Here is a 23,955-nt window from a genome sequence, read left to right on the forward strand (position 1 = left end):
TTCTAAAAGTTTAACCCAATTCACTCTATCAAAGGCTTTCTCCAGGTCTACAAATACTACAAACACCTCCTTTCCTTTCTCTAAATATCTTTCCCCAATGGTCCTCAGTAAACCAATTGCATCCCTTGTACCTCTTCCTTTCCTGAAACCAAACTGTTCTTCCTCTAACTCGCCACTGACCTTCGAGTATAGACGTCTGTTCAGAATTCTTAGAAGAATTTTTGCCAAGTGAGATATCAAGAGATAAAATATTATTGACATTTAATAAATGTTATTTTACATTAAAACGCACGGTCCAAGTTCGGATTGTTTAATTCTGAATTTATAACGCATTTTTTACATGGTTCGATTTCTAATTATGCTTATCACATACTTCAGTGTCATAGTATTTATTTACTGTGCATTTTCTGGAGAACAATTTTTCCTCTTCCGTATACTTCCATAAGATTCTTTATTTGCAAGCAGTCATTCGTTTACCGTCATCTTGGATACGGACTACGGCTACCATCTACTTCACACGTACAGGGTGCGAAGGGGTATTTCATCGTTAAATGCTGTTAGGTGGGCCACGTTTAGGGTTCTTAGCATTAAAATAACATCCCTAATTATGTGTAGTATTGCCCGAACACCTCTCACTTGTTTATTTCGTTCATTTTAGCATTGATACTTACCTATTCTGCATTGCGGAAGATTCTTTAAGGTGAAGTTATGCCTTTTTCCATAAAATAGTGTCAAATTTTGATATTACGAGTCATTATTTGTCTTCCTTGTTTCGCTTGTGTAACAGACAATATGGCATGCACTCGTCAAGGATCATCGCGTGTCATGCTTGTGTTTTGTCGATTTGCGGTGCATAAGCAGTGTTTCAAACCTTAATGACCGAAACGTACGTACTATTACGATTTTTTTTACATGGTTCCATGATTCTTGCATGATTACCTCCACGAAACATGCACGATAAGGTTAGGCAAACACAGTTAAAAAAAATTAAAAAGGGTTTATGACATAAACAGCCAAAATTACGTACTATTCAATTTTTTTTTACATGTTTCCATGCATGATTGCCTCCATGAACCATGCACGATAAGGTTAGGTTAGGTTAGGCAAACACAGTTAAAAAAAATTAAAAAGGGTTTACGACATAAACAGCCACTACATGTCGAACATATGGTATTCGATTTCAGGAAACAAAAAGCATGTTTGGAAACACTGACACAGGGTTACGTCATCGAACGCAGGCAAATAGCAAGGAAATGGTAGCAATCGGCTCTGCGTGTTGGAAATATTTCTCAGGAAAGAAAAAAGAATTCCGGGTCAGAAAGGTTAAACGATCAAAGAAAACACCTTCACGAACTTCCACATCAGAGAAATTGATTAGAGTAAGTAGTTTCTTCTGTAAAAATGAAGAAATCCGTTCGGGCGATACTACATATTTACCTTACATTTAATACTGTAAATATGCGATATAGCCCGAACAGATTTCTTCAAATTTACATGAGAAACTACTTACTGAAATCAGTTTCTGTAGCATTGTCGAAGTTCTTCAAGGTATTTTCTTTCGTAGAAACTGAAAACTTCACCATAGAATGCTGCAGAACAAGAAATAATCACTTCTTATCTTGCACTTTCTGTAAAGCGACAACATTTTGCCGTTGTTTTCATTATGTACCTGCAGATGGTGCCCGCGTCAAAAGTCACGCGGTCTCGCCAGTGTTTCCAAACATGCTTTTACGAGAATTTTTTTCTTATTCTTTTTAACTATGCTTACCTAACCTAACCTTGCTGGAAATGGTCCGTGGGGCTATCGTGAATGGTTTTTGGGGCTATCGTGAATATTTTTTGGGGCTATCGTGAATGGTTTTTGGGGCTATCCCTCAATGGTATGTGATGACATAATGAACACGAAAGTAGGTATTTTTTGGTTAAGAAGGTTGAAACACTGCATACCCACTCCAAATCGACAAAACACAAGCACGGCACGCGATGATCCATGACGAGTGCACGCCATATTGTCTGTTACCCAAGCAGAACAAGGAAGACAAATAATGACTTGTAATATGAAAAGTTGACACTATTTTATGGAAAAAGGCGTAACTTCACCTCAATGAATCCATCCGCAATGCAGAATAGGTAAGTATCAATGCTAAATTTAACGAAATAAACGAGTGAGAGGTGTTTGGGCTATATAGTGTAATTACCAAAATTACTAAATCAAGATAGCCTATAGTGGAGCCCAAGTTAAGAGTTCAGTATGGGCTGTAATGGGCTTTTACTTTTGAGATCACCACCCCCAAACATGTGTGTTTCTGTCAGAAACAAAAGCCGTTAACATTCGAGGAGAAAATAATAAATATGCAAAAACCATAGGAAATGTAAGGTTTTGATGGTCTATACCTTCTTTTACAATTCAGACCATTCAAAAAAGGCGCTTTCCTTTGTGTTAACCGCGATTTGGGGAGTTAAAAATAACAGCCTTCCGCCTGTTGCCACTCGCTGCAAACAGGTGTTGGCAAGAGGGAAGTGGCGGGGAATGGCCAGGCAAAAGTTTGTGAATAGGCTTCCGTGGCGTCAAGTGGTTTCTTATTTGTGTGCGCGTTTTCTCATTTTAGGTAATTCTCCGAAAACAGGCATCTAGCGGGAGACCCCCGGTTCACTTGCTCTTCCCAAAGGATGACTAAGTATTATAAAAAGTAATGATAGTATTATATTAAATAAAATGATCGGGCAGTTCTTTTTCCAGATAGTTAGAATAATAAATCAACGTTTGACGCAAATGCATAAATAGGGAATAAATCAAGGTTTGACGCAAATGCATAAATAGGGAATAAATCAAGGTTTGACGCAAATGCATAAATAGGAAATAAATCAAGGTTTGACGCAAATGCATAAATAGGGAATAGATTTATGGGATACTTAAAGTAAATTTAATCCGAGACTTGTTGCTTGCAAGGCAATAACGTTAACTGATGGACACAAAGCGAGAGCATTTTAGATTGAATATTTCCGACGTATGTCTCTTTCTTTCTGTAATCATTGTTCACACAAATACAACAGAACTTCATATATTTCACACCTCTACTAATATGGTAAATTGAGTTTTGAATCCACTTTTATGCACAGATATGTTAATTGGGACTGGACGTACGGTTTTATGTGAGATATGAACCACTATGTGCCTTCACCGGGTGTCGAACTCTATTCCCTCGATTAAAATGCGACGACGAGAGGGGCGGGGAGATTTGCTTTGATGTATACCGGTATAATGAACACGGTTCTGTTTCAAATGAGACAGTGCACTGAAAAATGTGAAAGAGGCTTCCCCGATGGCGAAGTGGTAACGTCGTCGCCTTGTAATCAAGGGGTCCCGGGGTCGATCGATACTCGTTGGAGGCACATAGTGGTTCGGATCACACTTTAAACTGTAGGTCCAGTCCTGATTAGCCTTTCTGTGCATAAGAGAAAGAAAAAACACTGCCGACGCATGTGATAAAATAGACAGCAAGACGTATAAAAAGTAGATATATTCGAAAAAAGTTATTTTCAAATCTTCCTCCACGAACCGTCATTATTCTGGACCAACAGCGGCAAGAATGAACAGGTTCCCACCAAGTCATGCATTCTTGTATTGAACAGTACCCGTTGATCACTAACTTTTGTTGCGGCGTGTACTACAGCAGACGTTCGATGCGCGCTGGAGCTCTCTTCTACTGCGCACCATACGGCAACACTGTCGCCATAAGCCCCATACTGAACTCTTAAGTTGGGCTCACCAATAGTAGCGAAATTCTCGTTAGGTGTGTTACATTTAATGGTGTTAATAATTATAATTTTAAGTTGTTAGGTTAGGGGTGCCACTTTTGGTGGCGTTACCATTTGCCTGTATTGTTTCCTTATTCGAGTGTGCATACATTTCTACGAATAACAAATGGTGGAAGGGCTTCCCAGAAATAGGTGGTTCTCTTTCACTTATTCGGGCAATACGTACTTAGGCATCAAATATCTCGGCTATTTGTTGTTTCCGCTCCTTGAAACAAATTCTATATTACATATAACATCGAAATATAACGATTAACAAAAAATCGATGTTATTCTCGAGTGGGATACAGTAGGCCCAAGGTTAAAGAATTTATCAACACAAAATTATTAGCAGTGGTCGACTCTGATTCGACACATACAGCCGTCTGCATTCAAAATAAAATATTACTGTTAAAACTACCGTGCCTCATTCTGAAATCTGCGTAGCAATTATAGAAAGGTAAAAATTCCACACACATAAAATGCAGAAGCTGCGAATCCTGTTGATTGGATGAATTGGCAGGATCTGAAGGCAAGACATTCATTCCCACCTTCATATGTAAATTTGTATGCCGTTTTAGGCCTTCTGATGACGGTACTTACATTTCGAACGGTATGTCTTCTGTTCACTTCATTGCAATCTTAATCCTTTTATTTTAACAAATATATTTGCTATGACATCCCCCTTACCCTTACACCTACACAGTGGTAATTACGAAACTTGTTTCTGTTTCGTTCCGTCAAACAAAAGTTAACAGCAACATTGCTGCCCATCTCCAGAACTTGTTTGATATCAAACATCTCTTGAGAATCTCGTAACGCAACTCATGGGGTCATTAGGTGAAGATTGAAAAAAGTTCAGCTGATGTGAAGAATCACAGTAAGGTTAAAAGCGAGATTCTATTCCACATTTTCAAACATTGCTATCGGTTACAGACTGCCAATGGCATGTATCGTACTCCAAGAACCCTAACCATTGTGTGTGCTAAATCTTTATGTGTTGCGACAAGAACACTACAGCCATAGCGTTTCAACAGTTGCTCAACTGTTGGGTGGATTAGATGCGACTGTTTCTTCAGATTTTTTTTGTTTGGTAAATGTTAGCTTTCAAACAAAATGCAGCTGTTTTTCCTTCCTCGTTACATCTGGCGTACGCAGAGGGGAAGGATAGGGCTACACTAAATATAATAAATGCAAACTCCAGATTACCCCTTTCGCGAACAACTTTTAAAATGAAAATTAAAAATATTAATTACGAAATATTTTTAGTGTATCCCGTCCCTTCCCATAGAACATAGTTTCAACGTTCACCTTTACAATTCCTGCATATGCTAGTGCTCGTAAAATTTATCATCAGCTAGCAATGGGCGGCCTTATGTATCAGTTTTAAAATACAAAGCACATTCGTTGTTATTGAGAACACAATTCATTGCAACTTCAAGATTTTCCTATTATGTCATCTGCTGCTACATATAAGGAACATCGACCTGTGGTGTTAATCTGTTTTTACACTAACTAATTCACAGTAATTTATTTTGGCAACTTTATTCATAAAATGCTTCGCTGCCAAACATCTGTAGTAGCAGATTTAAGTTCACTTCTCATACATTCCCAAATTTGTGTTGCCAATTTCACCAAAAGTGTATATTTTATATTTTTATTACAGTTCATGAAATAATGAGAATTATTCAAAATCTGATGACCCAATAGGAACACGGGGATATATATTTCACACAGTATATAAATGCTGAAATTACATATTTACACATACACGTGCATGCCCTCTCCACTCAGAAGGTTACATAATTTGTATTCATGTCCAGATATTATTAGAATGATTAAATCAAGAAGACTTAGGTGGGCAGACCATGTGGCAAGAATGGGAGAGGAAAGAAGAATTTACAGGATTCTTGTTGGGAAACCTGATGGTAAGAGACCTGTAGGAAGGCCAAGACGAAGATGGAGGGATAACGTTGAGATGGACCTAAAGGAAATCGGTAGGGATGGAAAAGAGCATATAGATCTTGCTCAGGATACAGACAGATGGAAGGCCTGTGTTGCTGCAGCAATTTACCTTCGGGTTTAAGGTGATTAGAGAGTTAGTTATGTGCATGCCTAGATACATAATGAAAGTGGCTTATGGCATTACCCTTCAGCTATATCGTTATTGTATGATGGTGTGCAGGATGTGTAAGTTAGATTGTACTAGTAGCTTATATTTTATACACATTACATATAGATATTGTGTATTGTGATACCAGCAACTTGTCTTATTCCTATTTCTTATTTAGCATCACTTGTCCATCATTTCTGGCTAATTATGATGATGAGGATGGATGCTGATAAGATGAAATTGGAAAGGACAAAGAACACTCATGCCTTGGTTTGGACTCTTAACCTGAGAACTTCGGTGGCATGTTCAAAATTTTACTATCTAACGTGCTCACTTACAAATTATCCTTTATTCATTTATTAGTCAGGCAGACTTTCACTTGAACCGTCAAGTAGGGTATAAAGTTTTTCTTATTGCTTTTATTTCATAAACATTTTTTATTGACTCAGAAACAGAATGATGCCACTCTGGCACCCTTGATCATTTTCTGTTATGACGTCATTAAAATGTCATCAAAAAAATTATAACCTCATAGGGCCAGGAAAAATTATTTATGTTTCACAAAATGTGCAACAAAGTTAACATATTATGTGCCAGTGTTACACACACACCCAAGAAGAGCGTGGCCGAAGGTATGGCACCATGGATTATATATCGGAAGTGCACCACAATCCAACCACCTTCGACGGCAAGAACACTGACGTTATAGTCATCCATGACTTAGTGGGGGGAAAACAGCTGAAAGTTTCATAAGTGGTGTTTAAAAACACATGGTGTAGTTAAATCCTGTAGTCTTGGAAACAAATACCAGTGAATGATAACTAGTCCAGTTATGTGAGTAGATTGGCAGTACAAGAAGGTAATGTTTGTAGTAGTCATTCAATGCGACATAAGTTCACTTTTATGCACAGAAAGGCTAATCGGGACTGGATCTACAGATTAAAGTGGGGTAGAACCACTATGTGCCTCCACCGGTATCGAGCTTGGGATCCCTTGATTACAGGCTACGACATTACCACTACCACATCGGGGAGGCTCCTGATGTTTGGTCCGCTCATAGATGCATGTCGTTCAAATACAGACATAGCTTTTTATAACTACCTGTAAGATAGAACATATTATTAAAAACATGGTATGAACTTCATTAACTTCTCTCCTAATGTTATCTTACCTTCAAGTTTGGCGGGAAAAATTTAAACCGGAGAGAAACATGGAATGAGTTGAAACAATTGGGTATTGTTAACAATAAAAAAGTCTCACGATAATACATTCTCGCTCATAAGTACCACTGAAGATTTAGATGTTGTTAATGACCATTTTAGTAAAACTTGCAATGAATCTGAAATTCCTCCTCCACTTAAGGCTCAGCAAATAAAGCATTTCGAGAACCAAACCTGTTCCACCACTGAACAATATTTTAACTTTACTGAGGTAACTGAAAAAGACGTACATAAAACTATTCATAGCATACACTCAAATAGTTTTGGAGTAGATGATATCAGCACTAAAATGCTCAAACTTTCTTTGCCTTATGTTTTATCTCCGCTAACACACGTCATTAACTCCTCTCTTTCCAGTGGCATCTCTCCTGAAATGTGAAAAGATACACAAATTCTGCCACTTCAGAAAAAGCAGATCGCCACTTCTTACAATGAATTTAGGCCTATCAGTCTTTTGCCTGTGCTATCTAAAGTACTCGAGAAAATAGTGCATTTGCAGACATTAAACTATGTTAACACAAATTATTTACTGCCCCCGCTGCAATCCGGATTTCGTGAGCAACACAGCAGAGCCACTGCTCTTGCTAAAGTTGTGGATGATATTCTCTATGCCATTGATAAACAGCAAGTCACTGTTTTAGTACTTCTGGATCTCAGTAAGGCTTTTGACATGGTGCAGCATGATTTATTATTAGCCGAACTTCAATATTACAAGTTTTCTCCTTCAACATTAAACTGGTTTCAAACATATCTATTTAACAGATGTCAAAGGGTTGTATTACATAATTCACCATCTCACGTGTCTCAACCTATAATGCTGAAAGCAGGCATGCCACAAGAATCGATATTAGGCCCCCTCCTCTTCACCCTTTACACTGCAGATTTGCAGCAAGTCATAAAATTCTTCACTCCACATTTTTACGTAGACGATACCCAGTTATATTTCTCAGGTCATTACGCTTCGTTGGAACATAAGCTTCAGTCACTAAATTCTGACTTGAACATCGTCAGTAACTGGTGTGTATCTAACGGTCTTAAAATAAATCCAGAAAAATCCACTTTCATGATCATTGGTTTTATTTTCAAGGTCGTTAATTAAAAATATTAAGATCGAGCTCAAAATAAACAATTTGCCCATTGTCAGGAATAACACTCCTAAAAATCTTAGTTTGATTTTTGACGAAATTTTTGATTGGACAGATCATGTAAAGACGCAATGTAGGAAAGCTTATTTATTTATTTGAGAAATCCTGAATATAGAGAGAATCCATTTTATATCAGGATATCAACAGAGAGAAAAATAGAAATTAACAAATAAGAAGCATGCACACATATGTAACAAGAATAATGGAACACTTAGGAATCTGAATCGTTTCCGTGACTTCCTCCTTGTGGAATGTAAGCTAAGACTCATCCAAGAATTAATCTACCCATTGTTCGACTATTGTAATAATGTTTATAGCCCTCAACTGTCGCAAAAGCTCAGTAAAAAAATACAAATGGTGCAAAATGCATGCTTCCGATACATTTTCAAGCAAAAAGATCCGATCATATTCTTCCATTCTTAAATAATAATCAGATTCTTACCATGGCAAACAGAAGAAAGTTGCACTATCTCTGTTTCATATGCCGCATACTGACCGAAGGTAAACCACAGTACCTGTTTGAGAAGATGGATTCCCGTAGGGAAATCCATCAGTATGTTACCCGTAAGCGGAACAACTTCGATTTGCCCAATCACTCTACCACGGCCTACAAATCATCTTTCTCCTTTTCGGCTCCAAAGCATGGAATGCATTGCCTGCAAATATCGCTAGTGTAAACAACCCATTACATTTCAAAGGTAAAGTAAAAGATCTGCTGTTAATGGAACAATGGCAGAGTCAGGGCACATACTGAAGGAATCAAGTCACTCACTGTATGGAATATTATTATTGTATTGTTATCATTACTATTGTCATTTGTATTTCTTTACACTTTTTTTTGTATGAAACTAATTCCTACATATTTTTTTCTATCTTCATTTTTATGAATCTGTGCATATTTTTTACATTTAGCTTACTGCTCCATACACAGTTTATATCATCTTATATGTATTATCATATTGACAAGGGTTACGTGGCAGAGCAGCCCTTGGCTGAACCTCGTCTGCTGAATAAAGAAAATTTATTATTATTATTAATATGCAGCTGCATAAAATTATGATGAAAAGTAAATGGTTAAATACTTAACGGTGGAACAACGTAGACAAAGAATGATGCAAGTATTCATGCCCTTTGTATGTAGCAAGGAAGTGGTTTTTAAGTCAACATTTAGTGGTTTAAAATAATTATACTCAGTAGGAAAGTATGGTGTAAAGAACTCAGAGGTCTAAGGATTGCTTGAAGATACATATTATTAGGGGCAGAGTACTACAGTCGAGGATCTTCAGACTGAAGGCCACAGTCTGCTACTGTTTATGCGTGGATGTTTTAATTATATCTGTTTTCATTATTCATTCGATCACGTAGAGAAGGTAATTGGTTATTAGAAATGAATAGCTGTTCACTGCAATTACGCTCAACATACAGGTCGTGGACAAATAAATATGAACACCCTGATATGCCACAAAAATCTTTATTTGTAGGAAGTTGGCCCAACCTTGGCTGAAATTACTGCATGTATTCGACGTGGAGTGTACACTTCTGGGTTATAACAATTCCATTAACTTTCAATGGAATCATTACAACCCAGAAGTGTCCATAAAAAAAAGGTAAAGTGCTCCCCTGTGCATAGCACCATGCCATGAAGGCATATAGGGGGTGTGGGAGTAACGCCCCACACTTTCTTGATCCGGTCGTGAGTGGGGGTGATGTGATCAGCATCACGCCCCTGATCACCTTTACCCCCCAGGGTTTCCCCCAGGTACCCATGTTATTCGACGCTGGGTGGGCACCGGGGCCGCTTCCATCGTTAGAAAAGTGTTAGAAGTGTCCATGATTGTACAAATGCAGGTCGCACAATGTTCAAGAGAATACGTATCCATTCCTCGTGTAAAACTGTCTCTAGTTCAGAAGGTGTGTGTGGAGGTTGAAATCTAGTATGCACTTTGGCCTCCAAAATACTCCACAAATGTTCAATTATGTTAAGATCAGGTATTTGAGGAGCTCATATGAGATGTTCCACTTCATCTTCATGCTCACTGAACCATGCGTTGATGCAGGGAACACTGTCCGGATCTCAGGATGGAGATGTCCAGAATGCTGATTTCTCTGCTGTGATTCCCCCATGGAGGAATACAGGTAGTCCAAGACTACACCAAAATCTCTCTCTAAACATCATCACAGAACCTCCACCATATTTAACAGTAGGAAGGAGGCATTCAACTTGAAAGGCTTCTGCAGCCGTTCTTCACACCAAAATACGCTCAATGGTCTAGAATAATGTGAATGCAGATTAATCAAATTCAGATGACCTGTCCCCACTGCTGCTGTGTCCACCCTCTGTGCCCTCGGTAACATTTCCAATGCTACACAGCATTACGTTGTGTCATCAATGGTTGGAATAGCAGCTTTGCCATGCATGTTCCCAGTATGCAATTGCAGTTGGTTGATACAGATGTCTGGAGATGGTATTTCATCTCGAAGGTTATGTGAGACACTGTTACTTTGTGCTTTTGGGCCACTATCCACTTCAACACCTGCCTATCTCTGTCGGTAAGCTTCAAATTTCAACCACTGTTCTGTTACGAAAATTATGACTTACTTTATATATTGTAGACTGTCATCGCATGTGACACCGTGATTTGTGCAACCCCCACAAGGTTGGCTGTTTTCGTCACTGAGGCTCCAGCTACGTGCATTCCAATGATCATGCTATTTCGAAAGTCTCAGAGGTCGAACATAATGGTGTTTGACTGATAGCAGAATGTTCATTTAGAACCCATACAACTGCTGCTGATACAATGACACCTGTACCTTCATGGTCACTAATTGGCAGACTTCTGTACCAGGTGCTAAACAGCAAAGGACTGTTATAACTCATTCCCATTATTTTCCTTGCTAAAGAATTTTCAAAATGGTGAAGTTGTTATGAATACTTTAAAAAATGGAGTAAAAAATCAAATGGAAATGAGGAAAGTGTTTTGGAGCATTTAGTATAATGCACTTTAGTGCTGGACTACTTTAGCATGGATTACAAGTATAACTCTCATAAAGACCATCTAGGAAAGATGCTATGAAGAACCAATCATTGATTCTTGAAACACATGAAAGAAATACGTGGGTTATTTTTTAAGTAAGGTCCGTCTTGCAATAAAAACGAAGTAAGTAAATGTTTTACAAAAACCATTTATTTTCTGAATTTACATACACTTCCCTATTTTTCTACATAATTTCCTTGCAGGTTTAAACATTTATCGTAACGAACTACGCATATGAGTTTTTGGATACCCTCCTCATAGAACTCTGCTGCCTGTGATGATAGCCAGTTAGTAGTCGCTAGGCGCAAGGTCTGTTTGTGAATACTGTTTGAAATTTCACGTGCACGTGCAGGCTCCCAGCAATCATTGAGCAGCATCCGACGCGTTTTGCATTCACGGCATCAGTCTGTATGCTTCGTTAAAATGTTTAAGAAAATCGAGTGCCCCGCCAACTTTGAAATACGGTCAGTCATCCGATTCTTAACAGCAAGAAACATAAAACCTGCCGATATTCATCGGCAGATATGTGAAGTTTACGGAGACAATGCAATGAGTGACAGTAAAGTGCGAAATGGGTGAGATTGTTCAAGGAAGGTCGGGAAAACGTCCATGACGAATTGCACGCTAGTCGGCTATCTGTAATCACTGACGAGTTGGTGCAGGCAGTTGACACCCACATTCACGCAGACAGGAGATTCACAATTTCCAAGTTATCGGAATTCCCACAAATTTCAAGGTCAGTTTTGTTTAAAATTGTGTCTGAGAACTTGCAGTTCAATAAATTGTGCTCAATGGGTTCTTAAACTGCTGAGTGAGGAACACAAAAAGAAAAGGTTGGCAAGTGCTTTAAAATTTTTGACCCTCTACAACAGGGGTTTCCAACTGGCGGCCCACGAAGTCTGTTTGCAAAATACATTAATTTCATGTAATTTTATTAAAATACGTTCTATTTTTGCTGTTAAATGAACGGAAGCTCTGTGAAGAAAGACAATATCACAGGTAGAATTGATTTTGCAGTCAATAATGATCATCAGAAGAATCTAAAGTGACTAACGTTCTCTTCACACCATGCATTCAACCCCTTTGCTATGCGGAATGAACTTGCCCGCTTCCCACCTCTTCGCTATGCGGAATTGCAGGGAATCGTAATAAACTGATGATTTGGAGAGGAATAACCTGGTCCATTTTCCAAGCTGTTGGCGGCTAGCAGAAGATGAAGAAACACTGGACTTTTCTGAATTCAGTGCAAATATTAAAGAAATAATGGATGAGTTTGACTCCAGATTTAAAGATTTTGAAGAACTTAAAAGCAGCATCCAGCTATTTAGCAATCCTCTTGGTGTTAATATCAAAGAACAAGAAGCTTTTCTCTCCTACTTGAATTATGTGATTTGCAAGGCGATTTCCTTCAAACTAGGCAAGAAAAGGGGCCCGAGTTTTTCGAATACCTTTCAAAGGAACACTTTCCAAACCTTCGTAGTTTTGGGCAAATAATGACATCGATGTTCGGCAGTACATACACGTGTGAAAGTGTTTTTTTTTTTTCAATGAAGTTCATCACGAACCGCTACAGAAGCCGACTGGCCGATTTTTCACTGCTTCACCTTCCGAGACTTTCAACTACACAAATTGAAGTGGACATTCCAACTTTAATGAAAGAAGCAGATCGGCCTCATTTTTCTGATCAGTACTTACAATCTTTGTAATTTTTAATTCCCCCCCCCCCCCCAAATGCAGCCTTCCAATCAACTGCTGGATATAATTTTGGCCCTCAGACCTTTTGAAGTTGGAAACCACTGCTCTACAACGAGGAAGGTGATGAGTTTTTGAGTCACAGGAGATGAGACATGGGTGTCCCACGTGACTCCTGAGTCAAAACAACAATCGATGGAGTGCCGACACACATCATCGCCGGTCAAAGTGTGAAAGCAAAACAGACACTTTCAAAGCGCAAGATCATGGCAACTGTGTTTTGATACATACAGGGTGTTTTGTTAGTGGACTTTTTGCCGCAAGGAACAACAATTAACTCAGCTTCCTACTGTGAGAACCTAAGAAAACTTCGTCGAGCAATCCATAACAAACGGCATGGAATGCTGTCAGCCAGTGTCATACTGATTCTTGACAATGCAAGGCCACATGCGGTTCACACTCAAGATCTGATCGAATCTTTTGGCTGGGAGGTATTCGATCATCTGCCATACAGTCCAGACCTTGCACCTAGCAACTACCACCTCTTCCGCCATCTGAAGACCTTCCTGGGCGGCAGGCGTTTAAGACACTGATGAAGAAGTAAAAACGACTGTGAGTAACTGGCTATCATCACAGGTGGCAAGAGTTCTATGAGGAGGGTATCCAAAAAGCCATAGTTCGTTATGATAAATGTTCAAACCGGCAAGGAAATTATGTAGAAAAAATAGAGAAGCGTATGTAAATTCAGAAAATAAATGGTTTTTTGAAAAACATTTACTTACTTCTTTTTTATTGCAAAACAACCTTACTTAAAAAATAACTCTAGTAGTTTTTTCAACACTTTCCACTAATAAGCAAAAAGGATTGGATTGGATTGATTTGTTGTTTAAAGTCCACTTTATGCACATTAAGGCTAATCGAGACTAGACCTACAGTTTAAAGTGGGATCCGAACCACTATGTGCCTCCACCGGGAATCGAACCCGGGACCCCTTGATTACAAGGCGATAAGCAAAAAGGAATATGCATATAAACAAAAAATATAACCCAGTAAAATGAGATGAGAGAGGTGACAGGGGAGGTCACTGTGCTACCCGCGAACAGGCATTCACATTCCAAAATGCATTAATAAAATATTAATATCAAATTTAATGCTTATAATGGAAAGTCTTTATTAAAATGTGTTTATAGATTTTTATTTTCACAAAGTATAAAATAATACAAAAGTAACAAATTTATGTTTCCAACATTGTACATGAAAAATCTAAAAAATATGTATTTTTAATAACTTTACAACTAACATGCACATCTTCACTCTCTCTATCTTTCTGTCTCTCAGTCAGTTTGATTTCCATGATGATCTTATTAATGGTACATTCAAAGTATAAATAATGCATTAATAATAGTGAAATAAACAATCATTCAGACTGGGTCTATTTGGCTTGCATAAATGATCCAATAAACACATTCCTTACTGCATTGTTGTATCACAAAATCATCCTAAATTATTATCATGTTTTTTTAAATTTATTTTTTGCCCAGTCAAATTACATAACTCATTGTATTCTGTGTTTCATACATTTCAATCTAGTTTTTTTGTATGTATAATGTGAAACTATTATTTTTAAGAGGTAGGACTTGTTTTAAAGGATTACAAAAGTTTCAAATCAATTGTCTTAAACACCATTAATTCCATTCATTAGAGTTCACATTTGGGAGACATGTTACAGTAAACAATCTACTACCACCTTAACTTTGCAGGTAACTAGGAAAATACTCTCGCAATCTTTCTACATATCAGGTGGTTATAATTAAAGTGACGGTGTTCAGAGTGGTACAGCACGGGCTGTAATGAGAGTAGCAGTCTGAAACTTCGTAGATATGCTAATGAAGCAATGCGCTCGCGAATTATGCAAAAAAAAAGTTCCAATTATCGCCACCAGGGTAAAAAATGGCGCTGTAAGCAGTCAAAACGTGGAATTTTCCGTAACTCTGACGTCAAAGTCGGTGACATTGCCTAACCATTGTGTGAGCTCCCTGGTTGTTGTTGGTGACGCTTGTTGCTTTTTCCGTTAGTAATGTTCATGTAATTCGAATAGTGAAATTGTAGCGATATTTTATTACAAAGAGTATTGTTTTCTGCGATTTATAGTGTTTTTCCTGTAACTATACCAAGTTTTGACTGCTTACAGCGCCATTTTTACCCTGGTGGCGAGAATTGGAACTTTTTTTTTTCATAATTCGCGAGCGCATTGCTTCATTAGCATATCTACGAAGTTTCAGACTGCAACTCTCATTACAGCCCGTGCTGTACCACTCTGAACACCGTCACTTTAATTATAACCACCTGGTATAACTTTTACACATACCATGCTTATAAATACTCGCTTTGTTCTAAAATGTTCATTTAGCACACATAGTATTTCACAAATACATCACTTGATCAAATTATATGAATGTGATGATTCTGAAAGATCAGAAATATGTTGATGTATTTTATTTCAAACATAGGTACAGATACTAGCAGCTCACATTATTTCATTATAATAAAGACAAGTATCTTTTAATAGACAATGAAAGGGTTTTGGACAGTTAATTTCAATAAAGTAATTGTAACAAAAGAATATTGTTAAACTGCTTCTAGAAGTCATTATTGAAAGAAAGCAAGCAAGCTTGGCGAAAACTTCTGTGGAAACTGAAAGGCATCCAATAAGATTTAAGCTTGTTTTGTAATTTTGTAATACAAGGGGGTTCCTGGGCATCTAAATGGGTTGGAGCCATTTTATTTGGCATGAGTAGTTGCACATTTGATACCTGGCAAGTACACCAACATTTTGGTAAAAACTAGAGAATGGATTTTAAGGTGCAAAATTATGGTCGGGAAAGGGAAAAAAAGGTTCTCAAAATGATTTATGCATTTATTCAGGTCTAAACTAATGACATTAACATTCTTTATTCAATACTGTAGCAAATAGCTAAATATTAATTATTAGATAAAGTAACCAGTACTTAGGAAGTAACCGTGACATTTACTGGATTTCAAATAACTTGTTATACTGGGTTATGCTCTACATTTCTATGTTTTCGAATGTAAGTCACTGATGCTTTGAGCTCAGGAGATCCTTATGTGTGGAGAAACTACCGGGTGATCCGTTTGAGATGTCTGAAAAGTAAACCTTTATACACAAGAGGTTAATGTTACACATACTATCAAAAGAACAACATGGATTTATTGAAAATAAAAGCACAGCAAGTGCAACACATACCTTAATCGAAAACATCTTGCAAGGTATAAACGATAAAAAATTAGTTCTTGGAATATTTTACTACTTGACAAAAGCCTTTGATTTAGTAAACCACAAAATAATAATTTCTAAAATGGAACACTATGGGATAAGGGATAACACACTTGAAATTATGAAATCATACTTATCAAACAGAATGCAATGTGTTGATATTAGCCATGAAAGAGAAGGAAACGTAAGAAAATACAAATCCACTCTAAAGACATTAAAATATGGAGTAAAAGAAGAAAGTATGACAAGTTTCAAAAATAAATTAAAGAAACTATTAGTTAATAAGGAATATTATAGCGTTAGTGAATATCTAGATTGTAAATTATAGAAAATTTGTAATTATATATTTTTTTTTATATGAACTGTACTGAACCCTCCAAATACCAATGTATATGGTTTACATGGAGTAATAAAATTGAAATTGAAAATTAATGTATGCATCTCCAAGCTGCTTGTTGTAATATTAGCAGAAAGGATGTACGTTTTGAATGAGTGGAGATTTACAGATGACTTCAGCCACATGACAGCGCTAATGTGCATGGTAACAAATGTGGTGATCACATCACAACAGCGCACAGAGTATGTTGTATGGTATACAAAATTTTCGAGTATTACATGCATGCTACTGCCACCACACAGCTGAAGTCAGTAACCCTCCACTCATTAGAAACTTACATCCTTTCTGCTTATATTACAACAAGCTGCTCGTAGATACCTACATTAACCTCTTGTGTATAAAGGTTTACTTTTCTGACATCTCAAACAGATCACCCGGTACATTATCTTGGTAACTATTGGGGCTGCAATGATTATATTATATCATTTTATAGCTCTCGTTCTGCTCTACAAAATAAAACTACATGTACATGATTTTATATAGCTGCTCAAGAAGAATGAAAATCTTTTATTTATCTGTCCATTTTTTTTTTTTGAACAAAACATGAAAGAAAGGGAAGGAAAAAGGTGCTGACGCATCAAAGAGGGGGTAAAAAGGGGATAAATGTGCTAATCTCATGAAAAGGACATTTGGAAACGCAAATGAAGAATCGGTGAGATTCAGTCTATAGAAACAGACTCAATTTTGTTGCTCCTAAAACCAATTAAAAAGTTTTTGAAGGGTCTTTACCCTCACAGGGCTGCACTACTGAGTTCAGTACAAATGCAAGGATTTATGGTGCTGTCTTTGTGGCATAATCTGTTGAATGTTGTGCTCCCAATCTTGCCACTTACATCCACAGGTTCAAATCCGATTTTATCTAACCATCATCACATTTGGTCTAAACAGGCAGAAAAGTGACGTAATGCAAGAACAATATAAATGTCAAACTTTTGAACTTATACATTTTGTTAATTGCTTCTTTTATTATTGTTGCCATATTTTGTATACAGTGGAACACGGATCTTACATTCCCACATTCATATTCAGTTTTCATGGTCCCAGTGGAGCAAAATGCTACAACATTTTCTGGCAGTTTATGTTATTTCATCTTGTTCCGTTGAACAATGTAAAATCAAAGTCCCAGTGTACATGTTGATTCTGTATTACTTCCAAAACAAGAGCCAATAGGACTGTACTCTATACCATGGTATGTAGGGATGGGGTCTAACACATTCTCAATCTCTTCTATAATGAAGGTTACATGATCAGCATGATCTCTCTACTCTCCCCCGCTGCCCATTGATTGAGGTTAGCTGCTTTACCAAGACAGTGAAAAATGACTACTATAGATCACTCCAGAAATTGAACCTGGGTCTGCCACATGGCAGTCAGATGCCCTATTGTTTAGTCTACCATAGATCAAAAGACTAAGTCCAAAACAAACAGCCTTTTGTGAATGATGGCAGTGAATGAATTTTATTGGTATTTATGTTATGACTTTGTACATAAATAATACTTCATCAATGAACAATTTCAATGTTTCTGTGCACAGACCTGTCTTTCAGAGTCACATAGTCCTACCTTCAATAGACTGCAGCACCTCAGTCAACTAGGAAGGTTTGTGAGCCTTCTGCCCCATGACTGGTGAACAAGTGTCTCCAAATTGAAAACTGCTGTGGATTCTGTTGTCTGTCTAGGCTTTAGGAACAAGCGAAGAATGCAACTAGGGTGGCTTCGTTCATCCTTCCTTTAAAAAATGGAGGTGAAGAATTCAGAATCAGGCCTGACCACTATTCGTTTCTTTTCTGTGACCTTTCACAGGAACCTTTCTTTTACCTACTATCCTAGAGGTTCAAGTTCATATCAACTTTCCCGGAACTCAGCATCTCTTTGTTCCAGAGGAACGCCTGTATAAAAAACTGCATCGTGATTTACTGAATACAGTTTCATATAATGCAAAAAATCACGATAACTGTACTGCCCAAACCCACGCTGAGGTCCTGCAATTTTCAATAAGGAAAGGAAAAATAACGTAGACACAAGCCAACTTATCACCATGATGACAATCAGGAAAGTACCAATTTGAATGTATGCTAGAACATTTGAAAGCAACATGAAAAGACCTGCTGTTACTGTTGTAGCAGCAGCCATAGCTGTAGGGCTTATCATTTTTGATACTGAATACCTAACACCAGATTCTCGTAAGGATGTGGGACACATTTTATATGCTATACCATAGTGAAGCGTAAAATCAACTGACAGGCCGATAGCGACAGTGACAGTCACAGACTCTAGCACATTCAACTTCCAGCCTAATAGAATTAGTATGGAAACTGTCCCAAATATAATAAATGTCAGTGTAATGATTGCATATATACTAATCAGGATATTAAGGGTGATGGCAAACATAATAATGAAAGAGATGCCCATAGCAACTAGAATAGCAGTAATAGTCCCTTGTGAAATTGTTCTTTGCAACTCGTAGAAGTCAAGCTGGGTTATAAACCATCCATTCTTCATACCTTCAGGAGCTGTTTTGAGTTTACTCAGAGTCCACGTTTCAACATGATTATAAAAACGGTCCATTTCCGTGAACGACACTGAAAACAAATGACTGCTGTCGTACTCCACCACGACCACCTGAAGCCTCTTGGTTTCTTTAACGAAATATGGTCCTGCACTGCCTGGAACAAAGTATGTTCTTGGAGTTCTGTGCAAAGCGTGTACAGCTTCCATTAGGCATGCTGTAAAGGTGTCCTCTTCATAGGGGAAAAGCGAGCTTTCGCAGCATGGTTCCAGGCTCACGTTATACACCACGTCCACGCAACGACGAGACATCCAGGAAACAAAAGTTTCAATGAAACAATTGAAGGGAAGAAGTCCTGGAGATTCCTGGTAGAAACTCTGGTTCCGCAGTTCCTCGCAGAACCGTAAAAGCCACACTTGTGATTCAGGATGTGCCACGTTAAATGACATGTCATATTCAAGATGACCTTTTGAAAATGGGTTCAAGTAATCCCCATTGTCCACGGGTTTGATGCCCCACACAAAATACAAAGGAAGCTGATCGATACTCTCACCACCCTCCGAACTTTCAAAATCAAATCTGTTCCTAATGTTCATTTCGTACTTTTCGAACAGGTTACTGCTACTAAAAAGCTGGAAATTTTTAGAATTTGGCAACTGGAGGCCTGGACTGTAAAACACAGCCACCACACTAGCAGCAGCCAAGACTGCAAACACCAACACCCACACATTTGCCAATCGTACCACACTGGAAGTCACAAACTGCTTTAAAACAGCACAATTCTTCATTTGGAATAAAGTTTTCAGAAGTGTTTCTGTTAAAGACAATAACCTAACGCTGCATTTGCTGAAAGGATTTGAACACAAGTTTTCTGCTAAAACTGCTGATGCAGGGATCCACGTCATCATGAAGAGGAAATTGACAAGTATTGTTGTTCCTGCAAATATACTGAAACAAAACAAAAAAATCATGAATGGATTACTATTCTGTACATACAGTGTTTCAAAAGTCACGCAACCCTAAATTTGATGGCTTATAACATGAAAACCACGTGAGATATTTACACATTTTTTTTTCTCACCCAAAAGTTGCATTCTGGAAAAAATTGAACTCTTGTCTTCCACCATAGAATTTTCTGCAATGAATAAATTGATAGTTAAGTATTGAAAAATATCTCAATTGATAAGATTTTATAATGCAGAAAACCTGGTGTAAATATCTCTTACGGTTTTCATGTTATAAGTCATCAAAGTTAGGGTTGCGTGACTTTTGGAATACTCTGTATTAATCATTACACACATACACACACGCACGCACAGCACACACAAAGGATAGAACAGATAGGGAGAGACAGAAACAAAGTTTCATGTAGCTAGATACTTTATGCTAAGAAAATATGATACCGTTTGTGTGTTTGAGCACAAACTGAATCATTTTATTAATGTACAGTGACACACACAGACACATCCTCTCACTCTCTCTCTTTTTGGTAGTAATGTTTGTGTGCTAAGTTGCTTCATTGGAACTAGAAGCAATCCCCATTCACTCCAGGAGATGGCACATATGAAGAAACCAATGTACATGTCAGTTACATTGCAATATTGACTGGTTGAATTGCATCCTTAGCAAATATGCTTCCATGGCAGAGTGATAGTGAAATGTGCTATGAGACAGAGGTCCCAGGTTCAAACCCTTCTCAACCATTGAGCTCGTCACTTCACGATTTTCATCTGTTCACCGTTCATGCTCATCAGGATTAACCCAGATGGTACCAGGTGGTTATAATTAAAGTGACGGTGTTCAGAGTGGTCCAGCACGGGCTGTAATGAGAGTAGCAGTCTGAAACTTCGTAGATATGATAATGAAGCAATGCGCTCGCGAATTATGCAAAAAAAAAAAAATAGTTCCAATTCTCGCAACCAGGGTAAAAAATGGCGCTGTAAGCAGTCAAAACGTGGAATTTTCCGTAACTCTGACGTCAGAGTCGTTGACATTGCCTAACCATTGTGTGAGCTCCCTGGTTGTTGTTGGTGACGCTTGTTGCTTTTTTTCCCCTTTAGTGATGTGAATGTTCGCCGAACATTAAAAGTTTGATTTTTCCCGTGTAAAAAGCAATGGCTATTGCGAAGAAAGACCGTGCACTGCTAGTGAAGTTGTTTTACCAGAATGGGAGCAATAGTAACGCTGCACTGCGGAAATATCGCCAACAGAAAGGGCTGAGAAGAGGGCCCATGTCAATTAATGGGCTGAAGAAGATGATGAAGAAATTCGAGGAAACAGGTGAATTGGGTGTTGCACCAGGGAGAGGAAGGCGGCCAATCCCCGTGGAAGTTGTGGACGAAGTTGCTGTAGCTGTAGCTGACCGTGCAGCACATGCCTCAACTTCTGCAACCAGTGCTAGAGCTGTGGCACGTGAATTGTCACTCCCCTGGTCAACAGTTCGCAAGGTATTGCGGTGCATTTTACACTGGTATCCCTACAAGATTCAAATTGTGCACCAATTGAAACCCCAAGATATTCCACAACGCCGTGAGTTTGCCCATCGGTTTTTGGCACGCATGGAAGTGGATGACATGTGGCCGGGGAATATTCTGTGGACTGACGAGGCGCATTTTACTCTGGTCGGTACAGTGAATACTCAGAACTGTCGCATATGGGGTTCCACTCGTCCACATGTTGTGCAGGAACAACCATTGCACTCAGTTTACGTGACTGCTTGGTGTGGGTTCACTAGCTCCTTCATTCTTGGTCCGTTTTTCTTTGAGGAGATGACACCTCGAGGGCCTGTTAGGTGTACAGTGACATCTGCACGTTATAGGGACCTCCTTGTTCAACACGTGATTCCAGCTTTGCAAGAACGGAACTGTGAACACACCACCATTTTCATGCAAGATGGGGCAACACCACATGTTGCTCGCCACGTGAAAGATTTGCTGCGAGAAACCTTCACTAATGACCGCATCATCTCTAGGCAGTTTCCAGATGATTGGCCTTCCAGATCCCCCGACCTTAATCCATGTGACTTCTGGCTGTGGGGATATTTAAAAGATCGTGTCTATCAGGGACATGTCCGGTCTCTGCCTGATCTGAAGGCTAGCATACAACGACATGTCGCTCAGATTTCACCAGACATGCTGCGAGCAACTGTCGATCATGCCGTGTTACGAATGCAGCATGTTGCTGAATTGGGAGGCCATATTGAACAGTTCTTGTAACCATAGTTCCTAATAAACATGCCAGAATCATTGTTCTCGTGTGTTTGATCTTTCCTGCCTATTTCCTGTAACTATACCACGTTTTGACTGCTTACAGCGCCATTTTTTACCCTGGTGGCGAGAATTGGAACTATTTTTTTTTTTTTTGCATAATTCGCGAGCGCATTGCTTCATTAGCATATCTACGAAGTTTCAGACTGCTACTCTCATTACAGCCCGTGCTGTACCACTCTGAACACCGTCACTTTAATTATAACCACCTTGTACAAAGGCAACCTAAAATAACCTAGACAGAAACAGAAGAATGAGTCCTTAAGGGCAGAAACTGGGAGAGAGGGATTCAAGCCCAATAGCTTGTGGTCAGTGGGGGAAAAAAAAAAATATATTGTGAGCATCAAGGTCAACCATCTCCACTTGCTCGGCGGGTTTTTCACATTTGTAGCTTTGTCTCAACATGAATGGATGCAGTTCTTGATGTCAAGTGATTTGGTAAAGTCAGCTGTTACTATTATCATGAGTGACACTAATATGCTGATGACAATGAAAATATACCTTGTATGCCAAGTTATGGCTAATCAAGTGAGAGTTTCGACTTTTCCAATGACTAAGAAATTGTTCAACGTGTTCTTTTTTCATCCATGTACTTTTCTACTCCATTGGATGTTTGATATTCCCAAGAGAACAAATAAAGCAACGTTCCCATAAGCATAATGCATTTCTCCTTGCCTCCTATGGCCATACTGGCAGTGTTGCCAAACCTGATGCCCATAAAAGAGCTAAATTTTACCTTAAATGTACTATCAAGGAGCTAGATTTACGAAGGCTAGATAAAGTGCATCGTAGGGTAATATTAGTTGTCAAAGGCGAGGGGGGCACTGCTATTACTGTTAATTTTAAAGTGATGACAATATATTCTTAGTTTTCACCATCTACATCTGGTGGCATCACCATTTCAATAATTCACCGATGGTGGTATGAAATAGAAAATAAAATATTCCCAGATAACAGTATCATCTTCACGTCAGCCACATCCCTATAAAAAGTAGCTGGAGAGCTAACAAGGGGTGGGGTGATGCAGCCAATATAACAGTATCATATGCAAATGTATATTGATGGTAAAAATAGTGAGGCAGGTAAGTTCACAGCCAAACGAGTGCACAAAAGAGCCAGATCTGGCTCCAAAAGAGCTAAGTTGGCAACAGTTCTCCGCAGCCAAAGCAGAGGGAAGAACCTTGTGGAAACCCTTCCTTCCTACATGACCTTAACCTATACTTGTACCGATCATCAATTCATACATACCTGAAGCAACGGATTGCTGTAATGGAACTAATGTACGATGCATAGAAAGCAGCTGCGCTCGTGAAAGAAGTTGCAAACATTGACAATGCAGATTCCTTCAGTGTTTCTCGAACCAACTCCTCCATATTAGAAACTTCCAGTGACTTTGTGCAGTTCCACATTTTGCAAAATATAAATACATCATCTGCGCCTATTCCTGAAAAAGACAGGTGAACATGTAACCATCATGCTTGATGATTC

The 23,955-nt window shown here is 38.5% G+C and overlaps 2 protein-coding genes across 4 annotated transcripts in view; both read right to left on the reverse strand.

Moving 5' to 3' along the window:
* Nucleotides 1–4,524, reverse strand: part of sotv (exostosin glycosyltransferase sotv) — a 39,313-nt gene extending 34,789 nt beyond the window's left edge. The window contains exon 1 of one of the 3 annotated variants that reach the window (XM_083122429.1): nucleotides 4,399–4,524. The gene's annotated coding sequence lies outside the window, so the exon portion shown is untranslated. Of the gene's footprint in view, nucleotides 1–4,221; nucleotides 4,301–4,398 lie in introns of those variants that run through there. The other 2 variants (XM_083122430.1, XM_083122431.1) reach the window with 2 other exon arrangements.
* A 10,832-nt stretch (nucleotides 4,525–15,356) lies between these two features.
* The window catches only part of disp (RND transporter family member dispatched), a 31,018-nt gene continuing 22,419 nt past the window's right edge, over nucleotides 15,357–23,955 (reverse strand). Inside the window, exons 9-10 of the mRNA XM_083122432.1 lie at nucleotides 23,716–23,911; nucleotides 15,357–20,149 (exon numbers count right to left, since the gene is read on the reverse strand). Of these exons, the coding sequence (XP_082978558.1) occupies nucleotides 18,538–20,149; nucleotides 23,716–23,911 (1,808 nt within the window). The 3' untranslated portion in view covers nucleotides 15,357–18,537. The remainder of the gene's footprint in view (nucleotides 20,150–23,715; nucleotides 23,912–23,955) is intronic.

The sequence above is a fragment of the Lepisma saccharinum genome, chromosome 5, assembly GCF_977018435.1.
Source record: "Lepisma saccharinum chromosome 5, izLepSacc3.1, whole genome shotgun sequence".
Taxonomy (NCBI): Eukaryota; Metazoa; Arthropoda; class Insecta; order Zygentoma; family Lepismatidae; genus Lepisma; species Lepisma saccharinum.